The 25290-nt window shown below is 36.8% G+C and overlaps 1 protein-coding gene across 3 annotated transcripts; it reads right to left on the reverse strand.

The window, feature by feature from the left end:
* enosf1 (enolase superfamily member 1) lies at positions 1-25130 on the reverse strand. Of its 3 annotated transcripts, XM_079806768.1 has the most exons (15): positions 24885-25130; positions 24663-24765; positions 18571-18686; positions 16392-16478; positions 16279-16305; positions 15241-15313; positions 15123-15161; positions 11593-11675; positions 11392-11514; positions 10345-10479; positions 10231-10272; positions 6451-6580; positions 6267-6366; positions 5607-5688; positions 1-2289 (listed from the first exon to the last, which is right to left on the reverse strand). In XM_079806768.1, exons 1-15 carry the CDS (start codon positions 24966-24968, stop codon positions 2188-2190), a joined length of 1326 nt encoding a protein of 441 aa, XP_079662894.1. In that variant the 5' UTR covers positions 24969-25130; the 3' UTR covers positions 1-2187. The 3 variants fall into 3 exon arrangements, with proteins under 3 accessions (XP_079662894.1, XP_079662895.1, XP_079662896.1); XM_079806769.1 differs by lacking the exons at positions 16279-16305; positions 16392-16478 and having other exon boundaries at positions 24885-25020; XM_079806770.1 differs by lacking the exons at positions 15123-15161; positions 15241-15313; positions 16279-16305; ... (2 more) ...; positions 24663-24765; positions 24885-25130 and adding an exon at positions 12358-13143 and having other exon boundaries at positions 11593-12309.
* Positions 25131-25290: the final 160 nt, after the last annotated feature.

The following is a 25290-nucleotide window of genomic DNA, read 5'->3' on the forward strand; positions in this document are numbered from 1 at the left end:
AAAGTGCCATTGTGAAATTAAATACTATTCATATTGCACTTCTGTAACACCTTTGTGGGGTTTTTTTGTACGTTATTAAATAGTTTTTGTAAATGAAATGATGTATAGAATCTTTTTTTTAATCTTATTTAAAAGAAAAGGATGTAAGTGGAGCACATTATGTCCAAATTGTAGTGAAGATGAAGAAAAAACCTTCAGTCTCATGGCTAGAAAGCAAAAGCAGTCTAAAATTAGAGGAGAAATGTAAGTGTCTGTTATAGAAAAGTACAGCATTTCATCTCATTTCGGAAAGCATTCCTTTAAAGGTCATTTTGCTTAGCAAATGGTCTGTGTTGTGGCTGTTCCACTGACGTGAACCGATGTGAACTTGTGCAGTGAGCAGGTTATATGATTTAGTGAGTCTCATAGGAATTGGAATCAATCATGTCTGCGTTTCCCAAAAGCATCACAAGCCTAAGTTGACCGTAGATGCTGCTTTTGGGAAACGCAGTCCATGTTGTTTGTACTCCGACTGAGTAACTCATTTCATGTCAAAATGCTGTGTTTGCGTTCATAAGCTCAGTTCATTAAAAACCTCTTGGACATACTGGATTGGATGGACGACTGTAAATATAGTAATCATAAACCCTGCATGTGATTCCCTTCCCTGCTCGTGAAACAAAGAGTTCAGTGTGAGCACAAAGCTTTGATTCTTCATCATTAAAAGCCTGTGAAGAGTTCATGCATCTGTGCATGTAATGCCCTTTAGTCTTCAATAGAAACATTGATCTTCGATGGAAAGAGAAACACTGCCTCCCCATGGCCAATAATACACAGTGTCCTTATGAAAATCAATCACTTGCTGGTGATATTGTAATGGGGGAAGTATGTAAAATACATCATTTGTGACCCTGGAGCACAAAACCAGTCCTGTGTCTCACGGGTTTATCTGTGGCAATAGCCAACAATACATTATATGGGTCAAAATTATACAGTTTTCGTTTATGCCAAAAATCATTAGGATATTAAGATCATGTTCCATGAAGATATTTAGTCAATATATCAAAAATGTATTATTTGTAGTAAAATGCATTGCTAATGTATATATTGAGAATATTTTCTCAATATTTAGATTTTTTTGCACCCTCAGATTCCAGATTTTCAAATACTTCGGTCAAATATTGTCCTAACAAACCACACATCAATGGAAGTGTCAAAGTTGAAGTGTACCTATAAATATGAGACCTCTACATGCTTTGTAAGAAGGAAAACTTGGAAAATCGGCAGTGTATCAAATACTTGTATATCAAAATGTATTATTAGTAATAATATGCATTGCTAAGGACTTTATTTGGACAACTTTAAAGCAGATTCTCTCAATATTTAGACTTTTTTGCACCCCCAGATTTTTAAATAATTGTCATATCCTAACAAACCACACATCAATGGAAAGCTAATTGTTCAGCTTTCATGTGATGTATAAATCAAAAATTGACCCTTATGACTGGTTTTGTGGTCCAGGGTCACGTATAAGGTCAAAGTTAGTATTTAAAAGAAAACATGAGCAATGTTGGTGTAATTAATCAATCGTTTAATCATCTATTAATCATTATCAAACATACAAAACTCTCCAGTATCCTTATATATTTTAACAGTATGCGTATAGTTGTAATCCCTGTCCAGCACGTTTATTGTGTCATCAAAACTGAATACATGATATTATCTAACCACAGATTATATTATAGCTGTATATTACTGCACATTGAGACACACTCATATCAGAACATTTTCTGTGAATCATATATTGTGAAAAGTGCAATAGAAATAAACCTGAACTGAACAAAAATGAGTGGCAGATGATTGGAAATGTCTGGAAACGTCAACAAACAATTGCATTTTCATGCAAAATGGCCCCTTACACATTTTCTTTGTCTAGACTAGTAAGTTTCAGCACACACTTGTTCCATTTCCTCTATGATTGCACAGAAGAGTACAGTTCAGACTGCAACATAAGCATTTAACCTTTAAGAACATTACAATAGGATAGCTAAATAAGAGGAAAATAATCATATCCCTTAAAATCAGCATTTAATTCCCCATTCATAGTTTGTCAATCAAGAGAATCTGTCAGGGTTTCGCTTTGGTTCTGAAGGCATTACTGTGGTCATTTCCTCAGCGGTCAGTGTGTGTGTGTGTGTGTGTGTGTGTTTACTGTTTCTCCTGCTTCTCCATGGCTCTCCACACCTCTCCCTCAGGGAACTGATGCTTCTGCACGGATTCCTCCAGCATTTCACAGGAGAATCCAGGGTCCTGAAGATGTACAAACACTCATTCATGCTATTGCTACAAAACCTCCATATCCCACACTTTTCATTTGATACATGTTTGTCCAAATGGAGCCATTTATTTATTTGATATATTTAAGCTACACTTTATTTTAAGATGTCCTTGTTAGAGTGCAATCATAGCAGTGAGTAATATTAATTAACATGTACTTACTATACTGTTTCTGCTCGCACTATGTCCACTTACGGTGTACTTATGTATGTGTACTTATCTTAGAAAGTACTGGGTAATGTAAGGTATTTTTACAAGGTTACTGCCTTGGGTTACACTTTATTTTATGGTGTCAGTGTTACAGTGTAATTATATATTTAAGTACTGAGTAATATTAATGGACTATGTGTACTTACTAGAGGATTAGGGTTTGGTTTAGGGTTAGTTGCATGTAATTATTCATAATTTACTGTTATTACTATGGTAAGTACATGTAACGTGTAACAATGACACTGTAAAATAAAGTGTTACCAGTTTTAGTTGAGGGTTAGTTGCATGTAATTATGGATAATTTACTGTTGTTATTATTACTACAGTAAGTACATGCAACATATGTAACAAGGACACTAAAAAGTGTCATTTATTTTTTTATTTTGCATTGTGATTTTAATGACAATTATGCATATTTTTATTTAAAATTATTACATGATGAAGATGATTATTTATTACATTTAACATTATATCGTTATGCAGTTGTATTAATTTGAGAAGTATTAATTTGAGTTACCAATTAGTGAGTTCATAATGTTATACATTTAATAGCATAGGCCTATTATACCAAAATAAATTGTATTTCAACTAGGGCTGTCAAAAGATTAATCGCATCCAAAATAAAAGTTTGTGTTTGCATAATATATGTGTGTGTACTCTGTTAATCATTATTTATATATAAATACACACACAAGCATGTATATATTTAAGAAAAAAATATTTTTATATATAAAACATTTATATTTATATATATTATAGATTATATAAATGTATATACAGTATATACATGCAAATATTTCTTAAATATATACATGAATGTGTGTGTATTTATATATAAATAATAATTAACAGAGTACACACACATATATTATGTAAACACAAACTTTTCTTTTGGAAGCGATTAATCTTTTGACAGCCCTAATTTCAACATGAGCTCACATTATTATTACATTATAAGAATTGTTTACATTATGAATATTTATTACATTTGACTTGAATATATATATCTATCTATTCTATAACTGCATAGCTAAAGTATTTCCAAGTATTACAGCGATTTCGAAGAACCAAAAACAACTGATCAAGCAAACAAATATGAACTAGTTCACAGAGCGTTTGAGGGACAAACACCTCATAAGCGTGAGCTAACCGTGGCACAGTAGAAGTGGAATATGTGACTCCAGATTAAGGTATTGAGAAGACGCGCAGACTTATTGATTCCTCTATGCGCATTTTAATGTGATTTTAAACGATTCAAGCAGAAGAAGACGTGAAACAGAACTGAACTGGGCACCTGGGCACTGTTTCTGTACCGCCTGCACACATCCAGAGCGCGCACACACACACACACACACACACACACACACACGCAAATACTGAATCCAGTTCTCTCTCGCGTCTTCTTGTGCTCGAATATACACACAATGATATCAAAATATCCTCATGAACACAGTCGGGTTTGTCTTAAATGAGTGTAAACAGTTGAGAAAGTAAACGTGTGTGTATCAGTGTATTGGATCCATGCAGCTCTTAAAGTGACAGCAGCCTAATAAACCTGCTGACGTCTGTCATTAACGGTAATAAAAGAGCAAAAGAAGATCACTGACACACTGATCATGGATGAGTAACTTTTGTAACTAATAAGGATTAATCTGTTTTATTTATGACAACTATTCAGTGTTATTTTACATTTGATTCCCATTTCTGAACCTTTAGTTGTATTCATTTGTGCTATCGCCAATTTATTTGTTCTTATTTTATTACTGACTGTTCCCTTGTCTTTAATAATGTTTGAAACTTATATTAGTTAGTCTAGTTTTTTTTTGCTGTTGTATTTTTTGTTAAAACAAGGCAACATTTCCTCCTGGGACCCAGAAATAGACTTTTGTCCACTGTAGTGGACATTATATTTGAGTGAATTTCTCTGACATCATAACATGTCACAGTTTTAAGAGCACATTCGGGGCTTTGCAGAGATAATGTTTGGAGGTTTCACCAGGACAACAACTTCTTGGTCTTTAAAAACGGCTGACATTAATGTTTAGCACTCTTATGGAAATATGATCATATTTTGTAATTATAATTTAAATCGGATTCATTTTCAAATTTGTTTGTAATAAATCAACATCTCAGGAAAATGTTATGGGGTTTCTAATCAAAATATGACTTTCTGTTGCAAAACAGGGCATTGATTTCATAAATGTCCACTGTAGTGGGGACTTAAATCATGTTTATCAGGCATTCTGGAGACACAAAAGGTGAATAGGGAAAGAAATTACATATCAATATTCCTATGATATATTAGATATTATTATGAAAATGTTGCCATTTATTACTCCCATTATTACACTTGTATTTTCATTACATGTTGCAGCAAGAACACATTAATATGCAAATTAGATGCAGTGTACAGATACATTGCATTGAATGGGAAAATCCAAGTATGGTCATCTTACACACATATTGCATAAAGTAAAACGGTATATCAATGCATTCCGTTATATCTTTCATAACATAGTTCAGAATCATCTTTAAACAAAGTTTGTTGTAAAAAAAATCCTGAAACCTAAAAATAAATCCCATTGTTTTTGTCAATACATGCAATTTCATGTAATTTTATTTTTTAAATAATTGAGTACTGGTGTCAGCTACAGAGGAATAAAATATCATTTTTCGAAAATGTTTTTTTTTGTTTCAAATTTGTTTCTTATGCTCTAAAGAATGTAATGACATGAAAAAATACTAAATTAAAGAAACGTTTTTTTCTGGGTCCCAGGTGGTTGATAGTATTCAGCCGCAACAGAATATTTTGCAAAAAGAAAATATTTTTTTTAATGTAAAAATATTGACCTTGAAACCAAGAATTTGAAACAATAAGCAAAATTGCTAAAATTCAAATGACCAGACCATTAAATTATTGAAAAATAATGCTTTGCGCTGCGGCCACATGCTTTTCCAGTACAACTATACCCTAATTATTCGTTGAGTTAAACTTTTTAGTGCCTAACCAACTGTTCACAGTGCAATAGCACAATACATCCCTTGCTTTGCGAGTTTGCCATATTTCTTTTAAATCTTACCTTTGGTGGCATGTAGTGGGCGTTTCTGATGATGGTGGGGCTTTTGAAGTGTTCATGCAGGTGATCCACATACTCGCACATCCTTTAATACACAGAGCAAAAACTCAACTCAATCAACTCGAGAAATTGTTCACCTAAAACTGAAATTACTCCAAAAATTACTCTCTTGTGTAAGCACATGACTTGTATTTTGTGGTCATGTCTCCTGTCTATTGTCTAACCCCGCCCTGATCATTGATTAATTTGCCCCACCTGTTCTCCCTCATCACCGTTGTCTTTTGTGCCGGACGTTTTGTTCCTGATTCCTTGTATGCATTTCAGTTGGTTTAGTTTTATTTTATTATTTAATAAAAACCACCCTCTCTTCTTGCATTGGAGTCCTCGTTCCTTTTCACACACACCAACCGTGACAGAACGAACCAGCCCAGCACAGCAAACACAAGGAGACTAAATAGGTAACAAACAAGGCAGGTGATGAGGGAGAACAGGTGGGGCAAATTAATCAATGACCAGGGCGGGGTTAGACAATAGACAGGAGACATGACCACAAAATACAAGTCATGTGCTTACACAAGACCAGACAGACATATGACACAAGGCTTCAAAGCATTACACTTTAAAAAAAAAAAGGAATACACACATTTTTTTCAATACACATACCTATTATTTAAACTAGCAGACACTGAAATGTAGTCGAATAAAATGAGGTGCTGAACAAGCTCACACAGTCCCACACCCCCGGCATGAGGACACACTGGAACTGCACACAAGAACAAGACATCCCAAATCAAGATGATAATCATTCCTGTATTCCATACACAAGCAAATGAGGCATTCGATTTACCATTGAACTTAGCAGCCATGAGTATGATGGCGAGGTTTTCATTCACACTGCCCACCCTACAGCTGTCAATCTGAACAAACTGTAGAGCCGAGGCCTGGAGGAACTGCTTGAACATCACTCTGTTATGGCACTGCAAACACACACATGGAATCTCAAAATTAACTTTATTCTAGGAGATACTTTAAAATGATCTGATTCAATGGATGTCAATGGGGACCAATGAGATTTCCAAAAATCTTTTTTGTGTTCCGCAGAAGTAAATGTATTTGCTTGAACAACCTGAGGGTGATTGAATGACGACAGAAGTTTAATTTCTGGGTAAAATATATCTCTTTAAAATGGCATTGAACATGACAGAGTTCATGCTATTGAACAACTCGTGTCATAAGGCCCATTCACATCAAAGATGATAACTAGAAAGATATAGTTCTAAAAATCATTCAAAATATGAAAGAATAACACACTAGGGGTGGGCGATATGGCAAAAATATAATTTCACATTCTTTTTCAGGCAGGATCACAATCTTATAACGATTCTTTTTCATGTTGGGTTTTAAAGAGGCGATGAATCGAATCAACTTTCCCTTGAGCCTTTGATATATAAAAGTTAATGGGAAAAGTTGCGGAGCTGAAAACTTCCTTGTAAGTCAAAGAAAAGCTTTTATTGACACCAGGCTCAGAAAACGAGAGATCTCAGAATATGTCGCCGCCTCAACAGATAAATATGTATGCCTGATTCTGTAGCCCCGCCCACCGTCTCGTGCCTGAGATGATATAGGCCGACATAGAGCTAAAACGTGTCGAACTTCTAAGCAATAAACATACCACATAAACTTCACTCGGATTCCAATATTATGAATGCATGGATGAACTTTATTTTTAATGAATATCCAGCTTTCGTGGGGAAGACATTGAGCATCGTTTCCTTAATTTAACCACGGATTCGTTTGTAAACAAGAGACTGGATTTGCAGACAGGATGAGATTACGTGAATGAATGAAGCAACACACTAATGTGAGTGAAACATGTTTTTTATATGTGATAGTATTGCATTGTTACAGATCGTATTGATTATGTGTATACCTTAGCACGCTGTCACAGGCTGGAGAATCCTTTATTTGAGGTGTTGTTGGTTTATAGCGATTCGGGATCAGACTCTGACATGTTTATGGGCCAGTGCTCGCAAATACCAACGTCCCAGGGCTATGTGTTTTCCAGATGGGCTACCAAAACGTAAGCCCGGCCTGGCGAAATAGTGAAATAACATTCCTTTCTTGAGGTGCGTTGTTCACTCTCTTGACTTGATATTTGAAGGGCGCGCTGTGTGTGTGTACGGTTTGCGGTTATATCCACCAATCGCACGGGCCAAGTAATAAAAAATAACATTCCAATCAATCACGGGTGGATGAGAGATGAATCATTGTGTTTGTTTGATAAAGATATTTTGCGAGTCCTGTGGGCGATTCATTCCGGTTACCGTTTCCCCACACGCTTTCAAAACAATCCCTCACGTTGTACTCACGGGGGAGCTGAAGCTCATGAAATATGCAAAACTGTTATCCAATCCTAGCCGTGGGCATTTACTTTCAAGTCTTCAGTGCGGCACGCCCAAGCGTTTCTTGAGAGAGCCTAGATTCAAGTCAAACTGTTCTCGAATAACGCATAAATGAAATTGACAAAGTGACCGCAAAAATGAAATTCAGGCAATATCTCCGCAACGCTTTAGCATATTCTGACCAAACTTAGTGTGTGTTATGGCAACCATGACCTGAGGCTGTTTCGGCACAGTGCCACCTAGTGGTCCAGAGATACAAAACATTTATATTTTTGATGATAACTTAAGAATACTTTGGCCAAAAATAACAAAACTCGGGGCATCATGCCGAGCCATACCATATCCCATTTTGGGCGTCAGCCATTTTGAATTTAGTCAAAAAGTGCTATATTTTACGGACACATTGGCGTATCACTACGAAACTCGTTATGTGTCTTCGGCACCAAGCCCTGGCAGCAGGGCTCTGAACCGGTTCAAGGAACGAATGACATTTTAACAGGAACAAAAACGAAACGAAAACAAAATCAATTTGAATCGTTCTGAACAGAAATGTTTATTTGAAATGACCATTAACCGGTTAATAACGTTATTTTATCGTTCTCTTTAATATTTTAATTTGGCAGTGACCAATCATGAATTGAGTAGTACGGCATGTGACATTGACGGATCAAGCATGAGTGAAATGTCATCTATGAATCTACCGGTAACGCAAGTCATTGTAGAGCGCGCATTTTCATGCCTCAAGTACAAGTACCCAAATGAATGCGCAAGACATTCTTTTCGTACGTTTACACAAGTAGTACAGACTTTAAGCTCAAATAGACTGATTTAGGCTAGTTTATGGATTCCGTTTAAGCCAAGTAACGTTACTAGCATCTATCGCACATTTTTCTAGCCAAATGTAGCCAATAGAATACAGGACAGGTCAATGTTTTCGATATGGACTGTTGATGCTTCGTATTAAATGGTATAAATTTTGTTGTAGTTTTACAATGTTATACTGCATTAAATGATCGACCGACTGAATTTGACTATGTAATGCAGCGTTTGCTTTGAAATTAGCAGTTGACGGTGCATTAAAAGAGCAATGGTTATCCAGTTTATTTATTTTTTTATTCAAGTAATTTTTAAAACAAGTCGTGTTGGAAAAAAAAGTTATGAACAAAGAATATTATCACTCTTCTGAAAAGAATTAGGCATATAGGGCCACTTTGACACAGGGTCAATATTTTTCCAGCTGTTTATGCTTTGTAATTAATGCAGGTATTTCTGTTGTGCTTTTAACAATGTTATGAAATAAATGTTCAAGTGTAAGTATCACGTTCACGTTATCTTATTTTTGAGTGAAAGTCTTTATTCATACATATTTGTTTAAAGTATAGGCTAAATTAAAATTACGTTATTAACCGGTATTTTTTCAAATCAAACAAAAACGGAAACGCTAAAATATCGTTTCTGTTCAGAGTGAACCGATTTATATTTTTTTCCGTATTTAAGCCCTGCCTGATAGTACTCAAAAAGTTTCGGGGCATTGCCACTTTGTGGACAAAAGTTATAATGAATTTGACAAAACTGCTAATAACTTTTTATTAAATTTGACTATTGACATTTTACCAGATTCCTTGGGTCATGCCAAGAACATAGATCCCAATTTTACCATATTTGGCCAAACTTCCTGTTCGCCATTTTGATTTCCTTTACAAACCTACTTTTTTGAACTCCTCCTAGATCATATGTCTGATTTTCACCAAAATCGAATCGTAACATCTTCAGACCATGACAGCAAAAAAGTTATTAATTTTGTGTCAACAGACAAAACCATTTTCGTATACCGCAGCGACGAATTTGAGGAATGATGCCAAAATTACTATTGAGGCTGTATTTCTGCAGTGCGTTGACATAATGACACCAAACTTTGCCATTGTCACCTCACTCTGACCACCCCACATCAATTTTGTAACTGTGCCACCTATTGGTCAAAAGTGATAAACCATTAAATCATATTATTAGTGACTGTATATATGATTTTTCAGCCATTTTGCCTAAAATCATCTTAAAATGCCTTTAATTGCTCATTGTTGCAGTTGGTCTAACCCTCCCTGCCATGTTGGCATGTCTTATTGGCTTCTTTGGGCTTTGCCCCATTAATTGCTGCTCGCAGCTATATTTATCTTCATTATCATTCTTGGTTTGAACGGGCCTTTATACCTAATCCATACACTCACCTGCTCTCCAGTGGCCACTCCAATACCAAAGGGCGCAAGGGCCTAAAAACAAGACAGAAAAACTCAAAAACCTGACAAACACGCTCTAATAATGAACATAATGAACCAGTTTACCTTTGAGATGGAAGCATGACCTAGAATATCATCTGGACACGTGGGCTCCTCAATCCACAGAGGGCGAAACTCTGCCAGCTTGGTTACCCAAGTAACCGCTTCGCTAACATCCCACCGCTGGTTGGCGTCAATCATCTGACACACACACACACACAAGAGGTCTTGTAAACGTTCCTGCCAAATGCAGCCTTCCATTCATAGTTTGGAGCAACTTAAAGGGTTAGTTCACCCAAAAATGAAAATTCTGTCATTAATTACTGACCCTCATGTCGTTGGACACCCGTCAGACCTCCGTTCATCTTCGGAACACAAATGAAGATATTTTAGTGTAAATCTGATGGCTGAGAAAGGCCTCCATTGGCACAATGCACTTTACACTCTCAAGACCCTTAAAAGGCACTAAAGACGTCGTTACAAAGTCCATCTCACTACAGTGGTTCTAAAATAACTTTATGAAGTGACGAGAATAGTTTTTGTGCGCAAAAAAACCCTAAATAACGACTTATATAGTGATGACGATTTCAAAACACGGCCTCATGAAGCTTCGAAGCGTTATGAATCAGTGAGTCGAATGAGCATTTTGGATCGGCAAATTTCAGCAGTTTGACACGCGATCCAAAATGCTCATTCGACTCACTGATTCATAACGCTTCGAAGCTTCATGAGGCCGTGTTTTGAAATCGTCATCACTATATAAGTCGTTATTTAGGGTTTTTTTGCGCACAAAAACTATTCTCGTCACTTCATAAAGTTATTTTAGAACCACTGTAGTGAGATGGACTTTGTAACGACGTCTTCAGTGCCTTTTAAGGGTCTTGAGAGTGTAAAGTGCATTGTGCCAATGGAGGCCTTTCTCAGCCATCAGATTTACACTAAAATATCTTCATTTGTGTCTGAAGATGAACGCGGGTCTTACGGGTGTCGAACGACATGAGGGTAAGTCATTAATGACAGAATTTTCATTTTTGGGTGAACTAACCCTTTAAGCTAATTCTGATCTGGTTGAGGTATCTAACTACTGTTTTGACTTGTTTGATTAAGAATCACCAGGGTTCTGTCTGGTCCAATCAGCTTTCGGATGAGGCTGCATCTGCGAATGTCATCCTGCAAATCAGCCCCCACCTTCACTTTAAATTGAGTCCATCCTTGGGCAAGAGCTTCAGAGCAGAGCTATTCAAAGCAAATGATCTTTGTTAATGTCAGAGTATGATTATAACAGAAACCAGAACAGCCAACGGACAGACGAACCTGGGTGAGTTGCTGGTCAGTGTAGCCCAGCCAGGCACAGGAAGTGGTGTAGGCAGGATAGCCTTCTCTTAACATCTGCTCCTCTGCAGCGGTTTAAAGTCACCATGAAATCAAGCTTGACAGTTTTTATTTGTTTATGATAAATGATTTATCCGTGCACATCATTATTTTTTACATTCATATGCCCTTGTAATCTTGAATCAGAATAACATCTCTTCTCTTCTCTGATGACGAGGGCGGGGCAACCTGTCACTCACATGAGATCCACCAATAGCAAACCACAACCATCCAATCAATTCCACACAGACACAGGCCCTACATTTGTTCTTGTTTGTGAAGCAGTTTCACTCGGCTATACGCAGTGTTAATTTCGTCAACAATCTTTTTTCACTGACGAAAACGAGACGATAACTAAATAAAAACTAGTTTTGGATGACAAAAACTATGACGAAAATCAACTGTCGTTTTCGTCAACAAATAAAAACGAGAGGAAAATGTTAGGGAGGGACGATTAGGGAAGAGATCCAGTCAGAACTGATGTCCTGTGTAACAGATGCGCACATTTGATTTGAACTGATCTAACCGCTGGAAAACACACGGCCTACAGGCTCAAACATCCCCAATCCAGCGCTTCAGAGCGGCTCAATCAATGAATAACACACATTTATGCCAGGCAATTGTTTATGAACTAATGCTGATGAATAATGACAATGTTTACTTTACCATGTTTATATAGTAATATGTTTTAGATGGTTGTAACAATGCATATTTTATTTCCTGAACTTGAATGAGCATCCAGCAACTGCAATAGTAAGGCGCAGACATTTCAAAATAAGAGTCCCGGTGTATTTCGAGCTTGTTTATAATTAAAAGTCACGCATTATATATACGTTTTTGGTTACACAATAAACTGTATTTAATTTCATTCCCATTTAATTCATAGTCAGGATGAAAGACCAGTATTTTTGCGGGGCAACCTGTCCCTCACATGAGATCCACCAATAGCAAACCACAACCATTCAATCAATTCCACACAGACAAAATCAAGCCCCGCCCATCATTCCATCAAGCTCCGACCTACATTTGTTCTTGTTTGTGAAGCAGTTTCACTCGGATATACGGCACAATAGGGAGAAAAAGACGAGCACAGCTTCCGTTTCACACCGTCTTTAAAGTCGTAAAGATGTCCGCACACTGGAATTACAGCTTATTTAGAAAAATAGTCTGCATATATCTACCTTTTTAGTTTTCTTGTCCAGCCCAATGTGGGCTGATTTTGGATGTGCACACACACCTGGGGTCCGTTCTTCGTACCTCGCTTAATACATCTGAGATGATTTGACAGATCCCAGATCTTCTAATCGTGATAACTGATGTCTGACTAATTTGGTTCTTCAAACTTATTTGCGGATTGGATTAAAATATCTGGAATAAATTATCTAAGATTACTGCGCGTTCTTGTGTTCCCTTAAAGCTACACTGTGTAACTTTTTTAGTTTATTCTTAGCTAAAAACACTTAGTTCTTTCAAAAATATATGTGCTCATTAATGCATATTTACTTCTTTCAAGTAATAAAGTATTCTCGTAAGTTTATAATATGCCATTGAAAATACATACGGGTGAGGGTTCGAATGCGGGTCGCCATGTTGCCCCTCCATCTTGAAAGTACATCAGCCAAAGAGGGACATACCCGTGAATTCAAGCTTCACCTTTTGCGTTTTAACACTCGATGGCACCGTGTCGAATGTGGACGAGGTCGAACTGGAAGCCATGTTAATCTTGGACTAAATGGGCCACTGTAGTAGTTAAAACGAAATCGGAATTGAGAGGAAGAGAAACTAATATTCACTGGATGGTCATGTACCTTTTAACCGCTAGATGGGGGAAAATATCACACAGTGTAGCTTTAAGAGGGCAGATGCATCAGTACTCGAAACCACGAGCAATGCAGCGATTGGCTGGCGTCAAGACAGCAACGTAATGACATCATATAATTAAAAAAGCCACCTGGCAAAAAACGTGACAAATTACACAAAAAAACCCCACGAATATCTGGACCTTTATAAGGAAACAGCCAAACGACCAAACCAACATAAAAGTTATAATAGATGAATGATAAATGTTTTTTTTTTGTTTACATGATTACCAAGTATTTATATTCACGATTTTATACAGTATTTGTACACCCTTTACATTTTTATTTCAATGTTGTAATTTAATTTTTAATTCAATTTGAAGCAGATTTGTAACATGGCAGTATTAAAGTTTCTTAAGGGTCAAGATCAAATTATCTGCATCTCTTGCGTTGCATCAAGCCATCCCATAATATCAGTCATCACTTAAAGTAATGTACAACATGTGTGTAAACCTCCAATAAAATTATAAAGTAATTATTCCATCACAAATAAATCGCTCAATCAAGTGGCTGCGTCTATAGTATTATACACAACATTATAATATGATATACATTCTCATATACATATACAATATAACATTTTGATATTATTATTATTATTTAAAATTATTATTATTGCCCCTGGTTCAGTAATGAACTCTTGTAATAAAGTAGCAGTGGCTGGGACAGATTTTAAGTATCACCTCAAGATGCAATCTAATCCTGTTTACATGAAATAAGCCGCCCGCGAGCAGGTTTAAGCTTCCGGACCTGTTACTATGAAGTCCAGGATGAGCTTCGAAGAACCAAACAATCCAAGATCATGCCAAATCATCAACAATCTAATCCAGCTAACTGAGTTAGTGAGGTACGAAGAACGGACCCCTGTTTTGCTTTTTGTTTTGCTTTTCATTAATGCCCATCACAAAGAATATTGCTGGATTATCAAAAGTATGGCAGAATGAGCTCTATTTTACACTCGCACTCTTTGGCATGTTGTTAAAAACAACAAACAAACATTAAAACAGTGCAAAGAATAAATGCCTTTTTCTCAACCTACACAACCTAAAAGTCTGGGGTTGGAAAGATTTTTTTAAATGTTTTTAATAGAAGTCTCTTCTGCTCACCTAGGCTGCATTTATTTGATCAAAAATACAGAAAAAAAATGTAATATTGTGAAATATTATTACAATTTAGAATAAGCGTTTTCTATGCGAATAAATAGTAAAATGTAATTTATTCCTGTGATCAAAGCTATATTTTCAGCATCATTACTCCAGTCTTCAGTGTCACATGATCCTTCAGAAATCATAATAATATGATGATAACATTTATGATTATTATCAATGTTGCTTATATTTGCTTAATGGTTTTTCCAGGATACTTCCATGAGCAGAAAGTGCAAAATAACCACATTTATTTGAAAAAAATAACAATGTAAAACTCTTTATCGTCACTTTTGATCAAATAAAAAACATAATTTATTCCAGCAACAACAATAAAAAATCTTACTGACCCCAAACGTTTGAAGTTTTGGTAGTGCATGTATGTGCTTCTGTGATCAAATGGCACTTTTTTTTAAAATTATAGTATGATTAAATAACACTGTTTATAGCCTTTGTGAACTGATCTCACCTCTTGTTTTCTGCCCCGTTTTGGCTTTCATCAAAATATCTAAAAGAAAGAGAAAAGGAGTGTTATTATGGAGTATAAGTAGTAATGCGTTATGAACAACAGCTGATTAAATCCTCACCTAAAGCTTCCTGTTCTGTCAGTGCATCAGTGATATATCTGAAATCAATACAGCTGATCAACTTCTCAGGGCCCTAGGCGGAGGATTCACAAATATACACATTCAGCAAACATGACGTTCAACATGTTTAAAAAAGTCCTTGTTTTTTTACTGTGAAGCATGGAATCAAAATGTGCCCTATTTCTTTTCCTAACACGATTTATCCATTTATTTTTAAATTTGTGACTAAACCCAATTCACTGATTCAAACGTGTAACAATATGGAAATACAGTTAGCCACTATATCTCTTTAATGCCTTCTTTAACCCTCTGGTGCTCTTGGTTTAGGGGTTGCATTGGTTGTCTTCCCGGTCATAAGTGAACGGACACCTAAAAATGAAACTTCCTCCACCTCAGTAAAACCAATGCAATTTATTTTTCTTCAATAATATTTTTTCTTTTTAATTTTGTATTTTGATATGATTTGATGATATTTTTTTATATTTATGCAATAATTATGGTCTATTTTTGCCATTGAAAATTATACAAAAAAAAAAATATATTTTTTGAAGGCAGATTAACGCCCTCTTTTGGCTATTTAAGAAATCCTGCAACCATGGGTGTAACCACTAGAGGTCTCTATGAAGAGGCTTGAGAATTCCCTAGTTCTCTTTTGAACACATTTAAAGATTTTTTTTTGATGGATTGAATATATATTTAAAAAATCTCAGACTATTTATTATAAAGTTTTAGATTTTTTCTGGGAAATTGTGTTTTTACAGATTTCCCATTCATTTCCTATGGTCGGTCATTTATGACCGAAGACAATGAACGCTACTTTTTTTTACGACCAATTAGCATGCTCAAATCATGACCCCAATTTTTTGTGTTTATATACCTAATGCTAGAAAATTCACCAAGTTTCATATCATTCTGATGAAGCTGTGATTTTTAACATTTCAAAAGTCAGAAATGACGGAAGAGCACCATTAAGTAATATTGCATCCTAATCGCGATCATTTAATCACCTAAAAGACATGTTTAAAAGTGAGTACTCACCATGTCAACAAGCAGCTTCCACAAGGGCTGCAAAACACATTCATTCTGACCTTTAATGATATTCTGTGTTCATGAATTCTTACAACATCCGTGCAAATTGTCTCGTTGCTCACCTTCCCCTCCACTCGTGCCCATAAATCCCAGACAGCGTTCAAGATGGCTGCCGTCGCCAGCTGGATTACTCCTTTTTCTGGCCCAATCTATCGGCGAGATCATGTGTTCATGCATCTGAACATGAAGTCAGGGCTCCAGACTGCGACCAAATGGTCGCATTTTGCGACTAAAATTTGAGAGTGTGCGACTGAATTTTACATCCAGTCGCACATGTGCTTAACCTTTAACTGTCACCGTCCCACAGGTGGGACGCCTGGTGCTCTTTTTTTGATCGCCTTTTTTTCATATCATATATTTAAGTAATTATCACAAATTAGGTATCATTTGAAAGCTTACAAACTCAAAATTCATCCTGTGAAAACCGTTTTGAAATCGGACATTGTGTTGCCATGGAAACGTTACTCTAAATTATTCTAGTGGGCTCCTCCCCTAGTGGGCGCTGTCATGTTTCATATTACAACAATTATTTTAACTACTTTATATTCAAAATCTTTTCCAATCTTGACAAAACGCATATTGTCGGAAAAGTCTGAGTCTCAAGGGTCCATATTTGGTGACTGTTTTGTGATGGAAGTAATATTTGGACAGAAATTTACAGGAAAATGCATCAAAACAACAATAAATGGAATTTGAATGACACCCGGTGGCTATTTTTGGTACAGCACCCTAAACAAAATCTCATGGGGACTTCAATTTTTGTGATATCAACTTCAAATTTGGAACACAAATTGGTTAGACATATGGCTTTGATTTTATAGTAATTTTAGAGTAAATGCTTTTTTGTAAAATATATATTTTATATGAAATAAAAAATATTTAGTACAGTATTTTTCATTTACAGTAAATTTAAACTTCCATAACTATTTCATACTTTCATATTTTGAATTGCTTTCACTTCAGCAATAATCTGCAGAACGTCGTCTTTAAAACGAGACCAAACTTTGGTCTATATTCCAAAGCATTCTTGAATTACAGCCCTTTAAGTTTGGATAGTGCATTTTCATGTGTATTCTCAAAAAGGGGGGTGACAGTTAAGAGGTTAAACTTTAGGGATGTGCAGTAATATTAATCTAATTTTAACATTATAAAAAGAAGATATGAGGTAAAATATATAGCCGTGTTGTGTCGAGCTCATCCTTCCCTTCACAGCTGTGCTGTCATTTCTCCCTAAACCTAAACTAAACGTCAGAATCAGTGATTGTTGTAAACTGCAGTCTCTACTGTTGCTAAACTTGCGGGATGTGTTTGATAATAAAGAGCTATTAAATGCTCAATAATCTGCGCAAGAGACGCTGTTTCCCACTTCAAGGCGGCGTGTGTGCTGCGAAATGGACCGACTTGCACTTAATATTTTAGGCTTCGTGTGCACATCTAAACCATCAAATAAACAACAAATAGCCTGTGTCAAAATGACCGGATTGGAGAGTAGTTTAACAGTTTATATCTTAAATGGGCGTAAATAGTTTGAAGAAATGGGAGAATATGATATTATTAGTTCTGCATTTGGTCTTAAAGGGGCAGCGTCTAATAAACCTGCTGACGATTGAGCCATTCATTCGAATCAAACAAAAGGCAAAGAGAAAATATTCACATCTCTTGAATGAATAACTTTAGCTTTTATAAGCATTAATCTATCAATTTATACAGTGAAAACTATGCCATGTTATTTTAAATTTCATTGGGCCTACTTTATTAGATTTCTTTGTAGGTTTGTTCTTTACTGTAATATTAATGTTAGCAGACCTTCCGAACGCCTGCACACTGGTCCATTTACAAATAGATGTTTTATATTTTTGTTCAAACATTGCGGTTTCTTTTTATATAGATATTTTACTTTTCAGATTATAAAGCCATGTTAATTATGTTTTTTTTTTTTTCATAAAAAAAAACAAAACAGTATAATAAAAAGAACCGATAAGAATACTGTTAAAGTACCGGATCGATAAGCAGTATCGGCAAACATAGTAATACCATTAAAACCTTAACGATACCCATCCCCATTAGTAATACAGTGGAAATTAGTAGATTTGGTTAGCATGTTGATTTACGGTGTGCGCCCCTAAATTTTCTGGTTGTGCTCCTAAAATTTTCAGTTGGGGGCCACTGTGCTCCTAGTGAAAAAAGTGAGTCTGGAGCCCTGGAAGTGTTGATGAAAGGGCTGAAGCAGCTGATACTCACCCATCTCATCTGACCATCACTGCTCAGGAGTCTGTAGAAGCCTCTGAAGTCTCCGGTTATCTCCTCCAAAGTCTTTCCCACCACCAGAGTAGATAAGGCTTTAACTGCACATACCACTAGACACACACACAATGGTATAGATTAGTATCACATAGTCCAAAACAATGGCATTTATATCATAATGTGGAATTAAAGGTGCACTATGTAACTTTTCTCTCTCTCTCAGTAAAATATCCAAAAACCACTAGGCCAGTGTTATATATTGTGTTCAGTCGAGTACTTACAACAGGGTTGCCAACTTTTGAGATCAGGTTGGAGTGAGATTTTCTTTTCTTTTGGGGGGGGGTACTTAACTAGGGTTGGGTACTGAAATCCGGTTCCAATATGGCACCGGTACTTATATAACCGGTATGTACCGGACCGAATCAGAACGCAGATTTCGGTTCCTCATTTCGGTGCCAAAATTCAAACGTGCTTTCGCGCTTTAGCTGAGCCAGAGACAGACGCTCAGCGCTGGTCACATCACAACTCATGACAACTATTCAGTGTTTTCAACCACATCATGTTTATTTCAGGTTTCAGACATTTAAATGCTCATAAGTAGAGCTAGCAAAAAACACACACTGATGTCTATGGAAGCGGCTATGACAATCCTTTCAGACGGTTATAATTTGACTAACGTTACGTGTTTTATTCACATCAGATACATGCACATTATATAGTAGCTATATCGTTTACTCTATTCTTCTTCCAGTTCACTGGTCACTTACTTTCATGTATTTTGTGAGACGAGAATGAACTCAAGTGTTGTAAATCCGACAGATCCGATTCTGAGGCATAAACTAACATGGCGCCGCCCATTGCGCTTTATAGATCAACTAACACACATTCACTCACACATTTGAACATCAGATAGTTCATGACACAGTTAAGAAGTTTGTGAATATTTTGAATAAAAAGAAAAAACGAAATAAACCCGATACAGCTGAGCTGTCAGCGCTATTGCGGCTGCTGTGTGTCATGTGAGAAACATGACGCGTCGCCATGGAAACATTAAGATGATGCGTTCAAAAATATTTAGCCAGAGAATATGATCATATTTCAAAATAAAGCTGAAGCTCGAAGCTGGTTTGTAGCAGAGCAAGAATACAGACGACTGCTGTTATTACTGTAACTGTTATTTAGAGTTAAATTAGGCTTGTTGTAGTTGGGTTAGGTGGCTTAGGTTTTACTGTGAATTTGTAAATAAGTCAATTATAATTTGTAAATAAGTCAATTATAATTTGTAAATAAGTCAATTGTGTTTTGTATTTATTTATATTCATACATTTAAGTATACATTAAACTTTTAATAAATGGTTCAATTTAAATAAAAAATAAATAAATAAAAAGCCATTTAATGTCGTCCACCTCGTTTTGTGGCCTTTTTTTTTTTTTTAAGTATCGGTTCAGGCACCGTTTAGGCACCGGAACCGTTTTAAAAGTATCGGTTTGGCACCGGAATCGAAAAAAACCCAAACGATACCCAACCCTATACTTAACCAATTACCGTACGATTATATCGATTTCAGTATCAATTCATAGCCTGCTGTACATATAAGGAAATAAGGATATGTACGTTATTAACATTTTAAAATTTCCCATTTAAAGAAATCTAGTGTTTGATCATATCAAAATATTTATTAAAATGCAAAACTGCAATACTTTTTTGAGCAACTAGATTAGATACATGTATATTGATTAAAGAGCCATAAAGGCACCAGTGGGTAATGGCATTACAAATGGAAATTATTATTTTTCAAGCCACAAAATGACTCTAATTTGCCTCTTTGAATAAGAATTCTCTAATTCAACCTTAATACTAATTGTAATATAAATAAGAAAAATATTAGAAGAAAAATATTTTAAGTGGTCAGGACCATAATTATTGCACAGATAGTATTTAGTACCAAAATATCTCAAAATATTCAATTAATATTTTTGAACTAAAATATAGAACATTTATTCAATTGAAAAATAGTTAAGGTGTATGGTCACATTTGACCATCAATGTGTATGAGTGTATGAGGGCTAAATACAGGAAAAACATTAATGTTAACAATGTTGCATCTCCATCACTCTCTATAATAAAACGATCCTGTATGGTTGACGTAATAATCAATGCACACTATGCTGTACTGTTTACCAAAACTCGCTGCAAACACCTGAAGTGGAGATGTTGTGTATCAAGCCATTCAAATGCATTGACACAGCGCTAGAAGTATAGAGAGCTCCGTGGAGCGCGTGACCGCGCGCGCACCCCCGAGATGAGAGAGCATGTCGCATCTCCGTTTTTCAACACTCTGGCTTTAACTGTTATGCCATATTAGCGCCAAAACGCTATTTATTGTTTGAATTTCGCATTAAAACTTAAACAAATCTAAAAGCTTAGACTTTGTTTAATATCAAAAGCAGGTTTGGCAGTTTGGCGTGAGATTAAGTTGGGCAGCGTGAGAGCGTGAGACAGAGCCTGAAAGCGTGAGTGTCACGCCAAATGCGTGAAAGTTGGCAACCCTGCTTACAATATCCCAAATGTTTTCAACTATTTGTAAATCGTGGGAAATTGCTATTTTAACAAAGGCATAATTAATATGATCAACAGAGCTGCGTTACCTCACACTCATGAGCGGAGGAGCGGAAGAGGCGCCGGCGACATAATAAAAGTCCCGCTGCTCGCAAGGCGTGTGTTGTGTTCATCTTATTAAAGGAACATGCCTACTTTTTGGGACTTTATCTTATTCACCGTATCCCCCAGAGTTAGATAAGTCCATACATCCCATCTCATCTCCGTGCATGCCATAACTCTGACGGACGCACCGCTAGCCTAGCTTAGCACAAAGACAAAGACTTAGCACTAGGAACTATACTCTCATTCCTGCGTAATGATCAAGAGCTGTGAGCCGTCCCATGAGTGAAGCGGCGCAATGATATTACACAGCGCCTGATAAAAGTCCCCAGCGCTCTCTGTGTAAGCAGGTTGTCACGTTGGTTATGTTGACAGAAGTTAGCCTATTTTCAGACGCTGTTTAATATCATTACGCCGCTGCACTCATGGGACGGTTGGGACCAACTCCAGCGGTTCCTCAGCTCAACAACACTCGGTCCTGCTCTGCTTTAGACTACACTAACGTTAATAATCACATCCATCAACATGATTTCTGGTCTTGTCTTAAGGCCTGTTCACACCGGAACGATTTTCGCACGCGTTTATCGCCGACGTTTAACGCCTCAGGACTAAACAATGGGCGCCAATGTGAGTGTTCACACCGACGCGCAAAACGGCAGGCGTAAAAGCGTCATTTTTAAAAAAACGCCTCGGGTTAGTTTTTTTATTTTGACGCGGCGCGTAAAAAACTGGCCGACCAATGAGATCGGCGCTTTTGTTCACGTGCCTGGAGCTGCTGAAGTGACAGTAAAACACGACTTGGTGGCGCTCAAGCACAAAACGCTCTTGCCGAGCACACATTGATACGAAGAAGAAGTAGTAAGTAGACAAAGAAGAAGATGAACTGCTAATGCTGCTTGCCAGTTAGCAAAAAGTGTGTGAATGATTTTGTCCATATACATAATATGTCTATGGTTTTGGCAAGCACGTAAATACTGTCTCTCTTCTCCTTCTGTGTGACAAGCGAGTGTCAGAGGCTTAAAGTGCCGCAGCACCATCTTGTGTACCGGGAGCGCATCGACTGAATGTGCACGTTCACTCGGCGCAGCGCCAGTGAAAATCGCTTGGGTGTGAACACTCAAGACGCGCCGAAAAACGGCACGAAAAACGCTGGCGATAAGCGCGCGCGATATTCGTCCCGGTGTGTACAGGCCTTTAGTCTCAACACACATTGGTGTTGGTCTTGTCTTGGTCTCAACCCCTCAAAGTCTTGGTCTTGGTCTCAACACACATTGGTCTCTGTCTTGGTCTTGTCTTGGTCTCAACTAGGCCTGCCGCGATTGGTCGATACAGTCAATATTTTTAGTCGACTGGGTAAGTTGGGTACGATATGACATTGTATTAGTACCGGTATTTTGACAGCACTCTAATAAGAGCAATATTTCTTAATTTGTGTCGTTGTGTGACAGCAGGATTGAGGACGTGTGTGAGGGTTCACTAAACAATGGAAGCAGAACAGTCAAATATATACGCGCAGCTCAGGGAAAAAGAAAGCAACAGAAAAGTGTGGCGCGGCCGGGACTCTGACCTGAAGCGCAGCCGCCTTTCACTCAGATCGCAACGCCAGTTTAAGGTATCGTGACAACACTATTCTATATAAAAAGTATTTGCTGATATTCTCTTTTTTGTGTTATGTTGGTTCACAAATTTGTACCTTTTTACATTTTGACTTTTTTAGTTTTACATTTTGTCATGGGCTTGTTTACATTTATACTTTTGTATTAGGGGTGGGAGAAAAGGTTGATGCATCGATGCATCGCGATTCGTTATCTAACGATTCAGTGTTCAATTCAATCGGCCACTTCACCACTGTGTGTGTGTGTGCGCGGTCACCGGCCAAACAGAACAACCCGTTGATAGTGAATGTCCGTATGCTGGTGAATTGCCTTCGTTTAAGATACACCCGTGAGGACACTTTTCCCGCTGAGATTGTTCAACACCCGCACGTTTTATGCAGTTTTTCCGCAGTTTTGCTCAAACGCCTCTCAGCAGTCGCTCCTCCGCTTCTCTGGCCGCTCTGTGTCTGCCTCTCCATTTCAAAAATGTATTTTGCCTATTAAATGCAAAGTTTTTAATTTCAAAAGCACTTCTAAATTAAGTTCCTATTTCCAACAAATGAAATTCTGAGCCAAAATAACGCAGTGGTGCTCAAGTAGGCTATACGGCGCTTTCCTGGCCATTAATGATTAATAACACTCCTATATCTCCGATGCGGAGGCCGGGACATAAACCTACCAACATCTGTGGCATCATTTTTGGAATGACTTATCGAATATTGCTGAACTATTGCATAATGTTCGTTTTGGCGAGTGATTGGTTAAATGTCTCATGACTGTTGCAGCTCGGCAGGTTTCCTCATGTGAGATGTTATGCGCACACACTGAATTTGGCTTCTCAGCGAGCGCTAAAGTTGTTTTTCTTCGGCATTAGTTAAAGATTTTTTTGTGGCTCTAACCAAAGTAAACTTTTTTTTGCTTTAAAGAAATTTTTTGTTAAAATGTTCTAAAGAAACTGAAAAATTGTCACACTTAGTTGTAAATTGAGAACTGTTAATTCTTAATGATTGTTCTTTGCAATTGTATGGCTTCCTATGTTTCATTAGAGTTTGTTAATCTTGAATATAACTGTTAATAAAATCATTCAATTTAATGAATGATTAAAATCAATTAAATCAATAAAATCAATTTAATGTTCTATGAGAAAATACTTTCTTTCAAAACTTTTTTTTGTCTCAAATATTATTTTTTGCTATTGGTATGAAAACCTTTTCTCTCAAATATTTTTTTTTCTCTCATGAAATGCTTTTTTGCTATCATTGTGATAACTTTTTCTCTCAAACTTTTTTTTTTCTCTCGGATCATTTATTTTATCGCATGTAATAAAGACACAAATCTATCTCCATATTCGAATCGTTAAGTGCTTAAGATTCCCCACCCCTATTTTTTATAGTACACTACTGAAGGCCAACGTTGCGAGTTGAATAAGTTGTTTTTAAGTAAAATTGTTGAAAATTGTGATAAATTAGTCGATAGATTAATCGATTAATTAGTCGATAGAATAATCAATATAAAAATAGTCGTTAGTGGCAGCCCTAGTCTCAACACACGGTGGTCTTGACTACAACACTAACTATACTTCACAGATTTTAGAATAAAAAAAATCAAGAAGATAAACAGCAAAGACATTGTTTTTATTGCTGGTTTCGCTCATATTTGCATTAGTTTTGAATTATGGAAAACAATATTCATGTTCATCCCATTATAAAGGAGTTTTACTTGATGACACTTTTTCTCCAGAAGGTGTCAGGCTTGTATCGTTACTGAAATAATACCCTGTCACACTGGTCATATGATGTGACAGTATTTACTGATAGATTTGAGAAGCTCACCGATTTCCGTGCCTCTTCCCACCGTAAAAGTCAAGCCATAACCCTTCAGAGCAGCTTCCGTCTCAACAACAACATACGCCACAGAGTAATCTGGATCTGTGTGCTGGATAAAGCACATTCATTACCGACTGGAACACTTTAATGTTGTTGGTGAATGAATGAAACGACAAAAGACTGATATAAACAACACCACAGAGAGAAGCGAGTCTCGTAGCAACGAACCATTGCGTCCGATCCATGCTGCTCCAGCGACGTCGGGAATCTCACGTCGCGGACATTCACGTTTATTATTTTGCCTCCAGACATTTTGTTTCAGTTGTAAACTTTACAAGCTTCACTTCAGTCCCTCCGCACCAGGAAGGCTCTGATTGGCTGGCGTTTTGACAACGTTATCAGACCGTGGGACGTGATTGGCGGTTTTGGAACGACGGTTACAAACGGCAACAACGTGATCATATGATCGTAAGAAACGAAACTACTACTGGAGTCCAATTTATTAAAGCGACAGTTCACCCCAAAATTAAAAGTATATCATAATTTATTCACCTTCAAATTGTTTCAAACATCAGTTTATTTCCTCTGTTGAACACAAAAGATGATATTTTAAATAATGTTGGGAACTAAATTT

The sequence above is a fragment of the Gobio gobio genome, assembly GCF_949357685.1.
Source record: "Gobio gobio genome assembly, chromosome: 2".
Lineage (NCBI taxonomy): Eukaryota > Metazoa > Chordata > Actinopteri > Cypriniformes > Gobionidae > Gobio > Gobio gobio.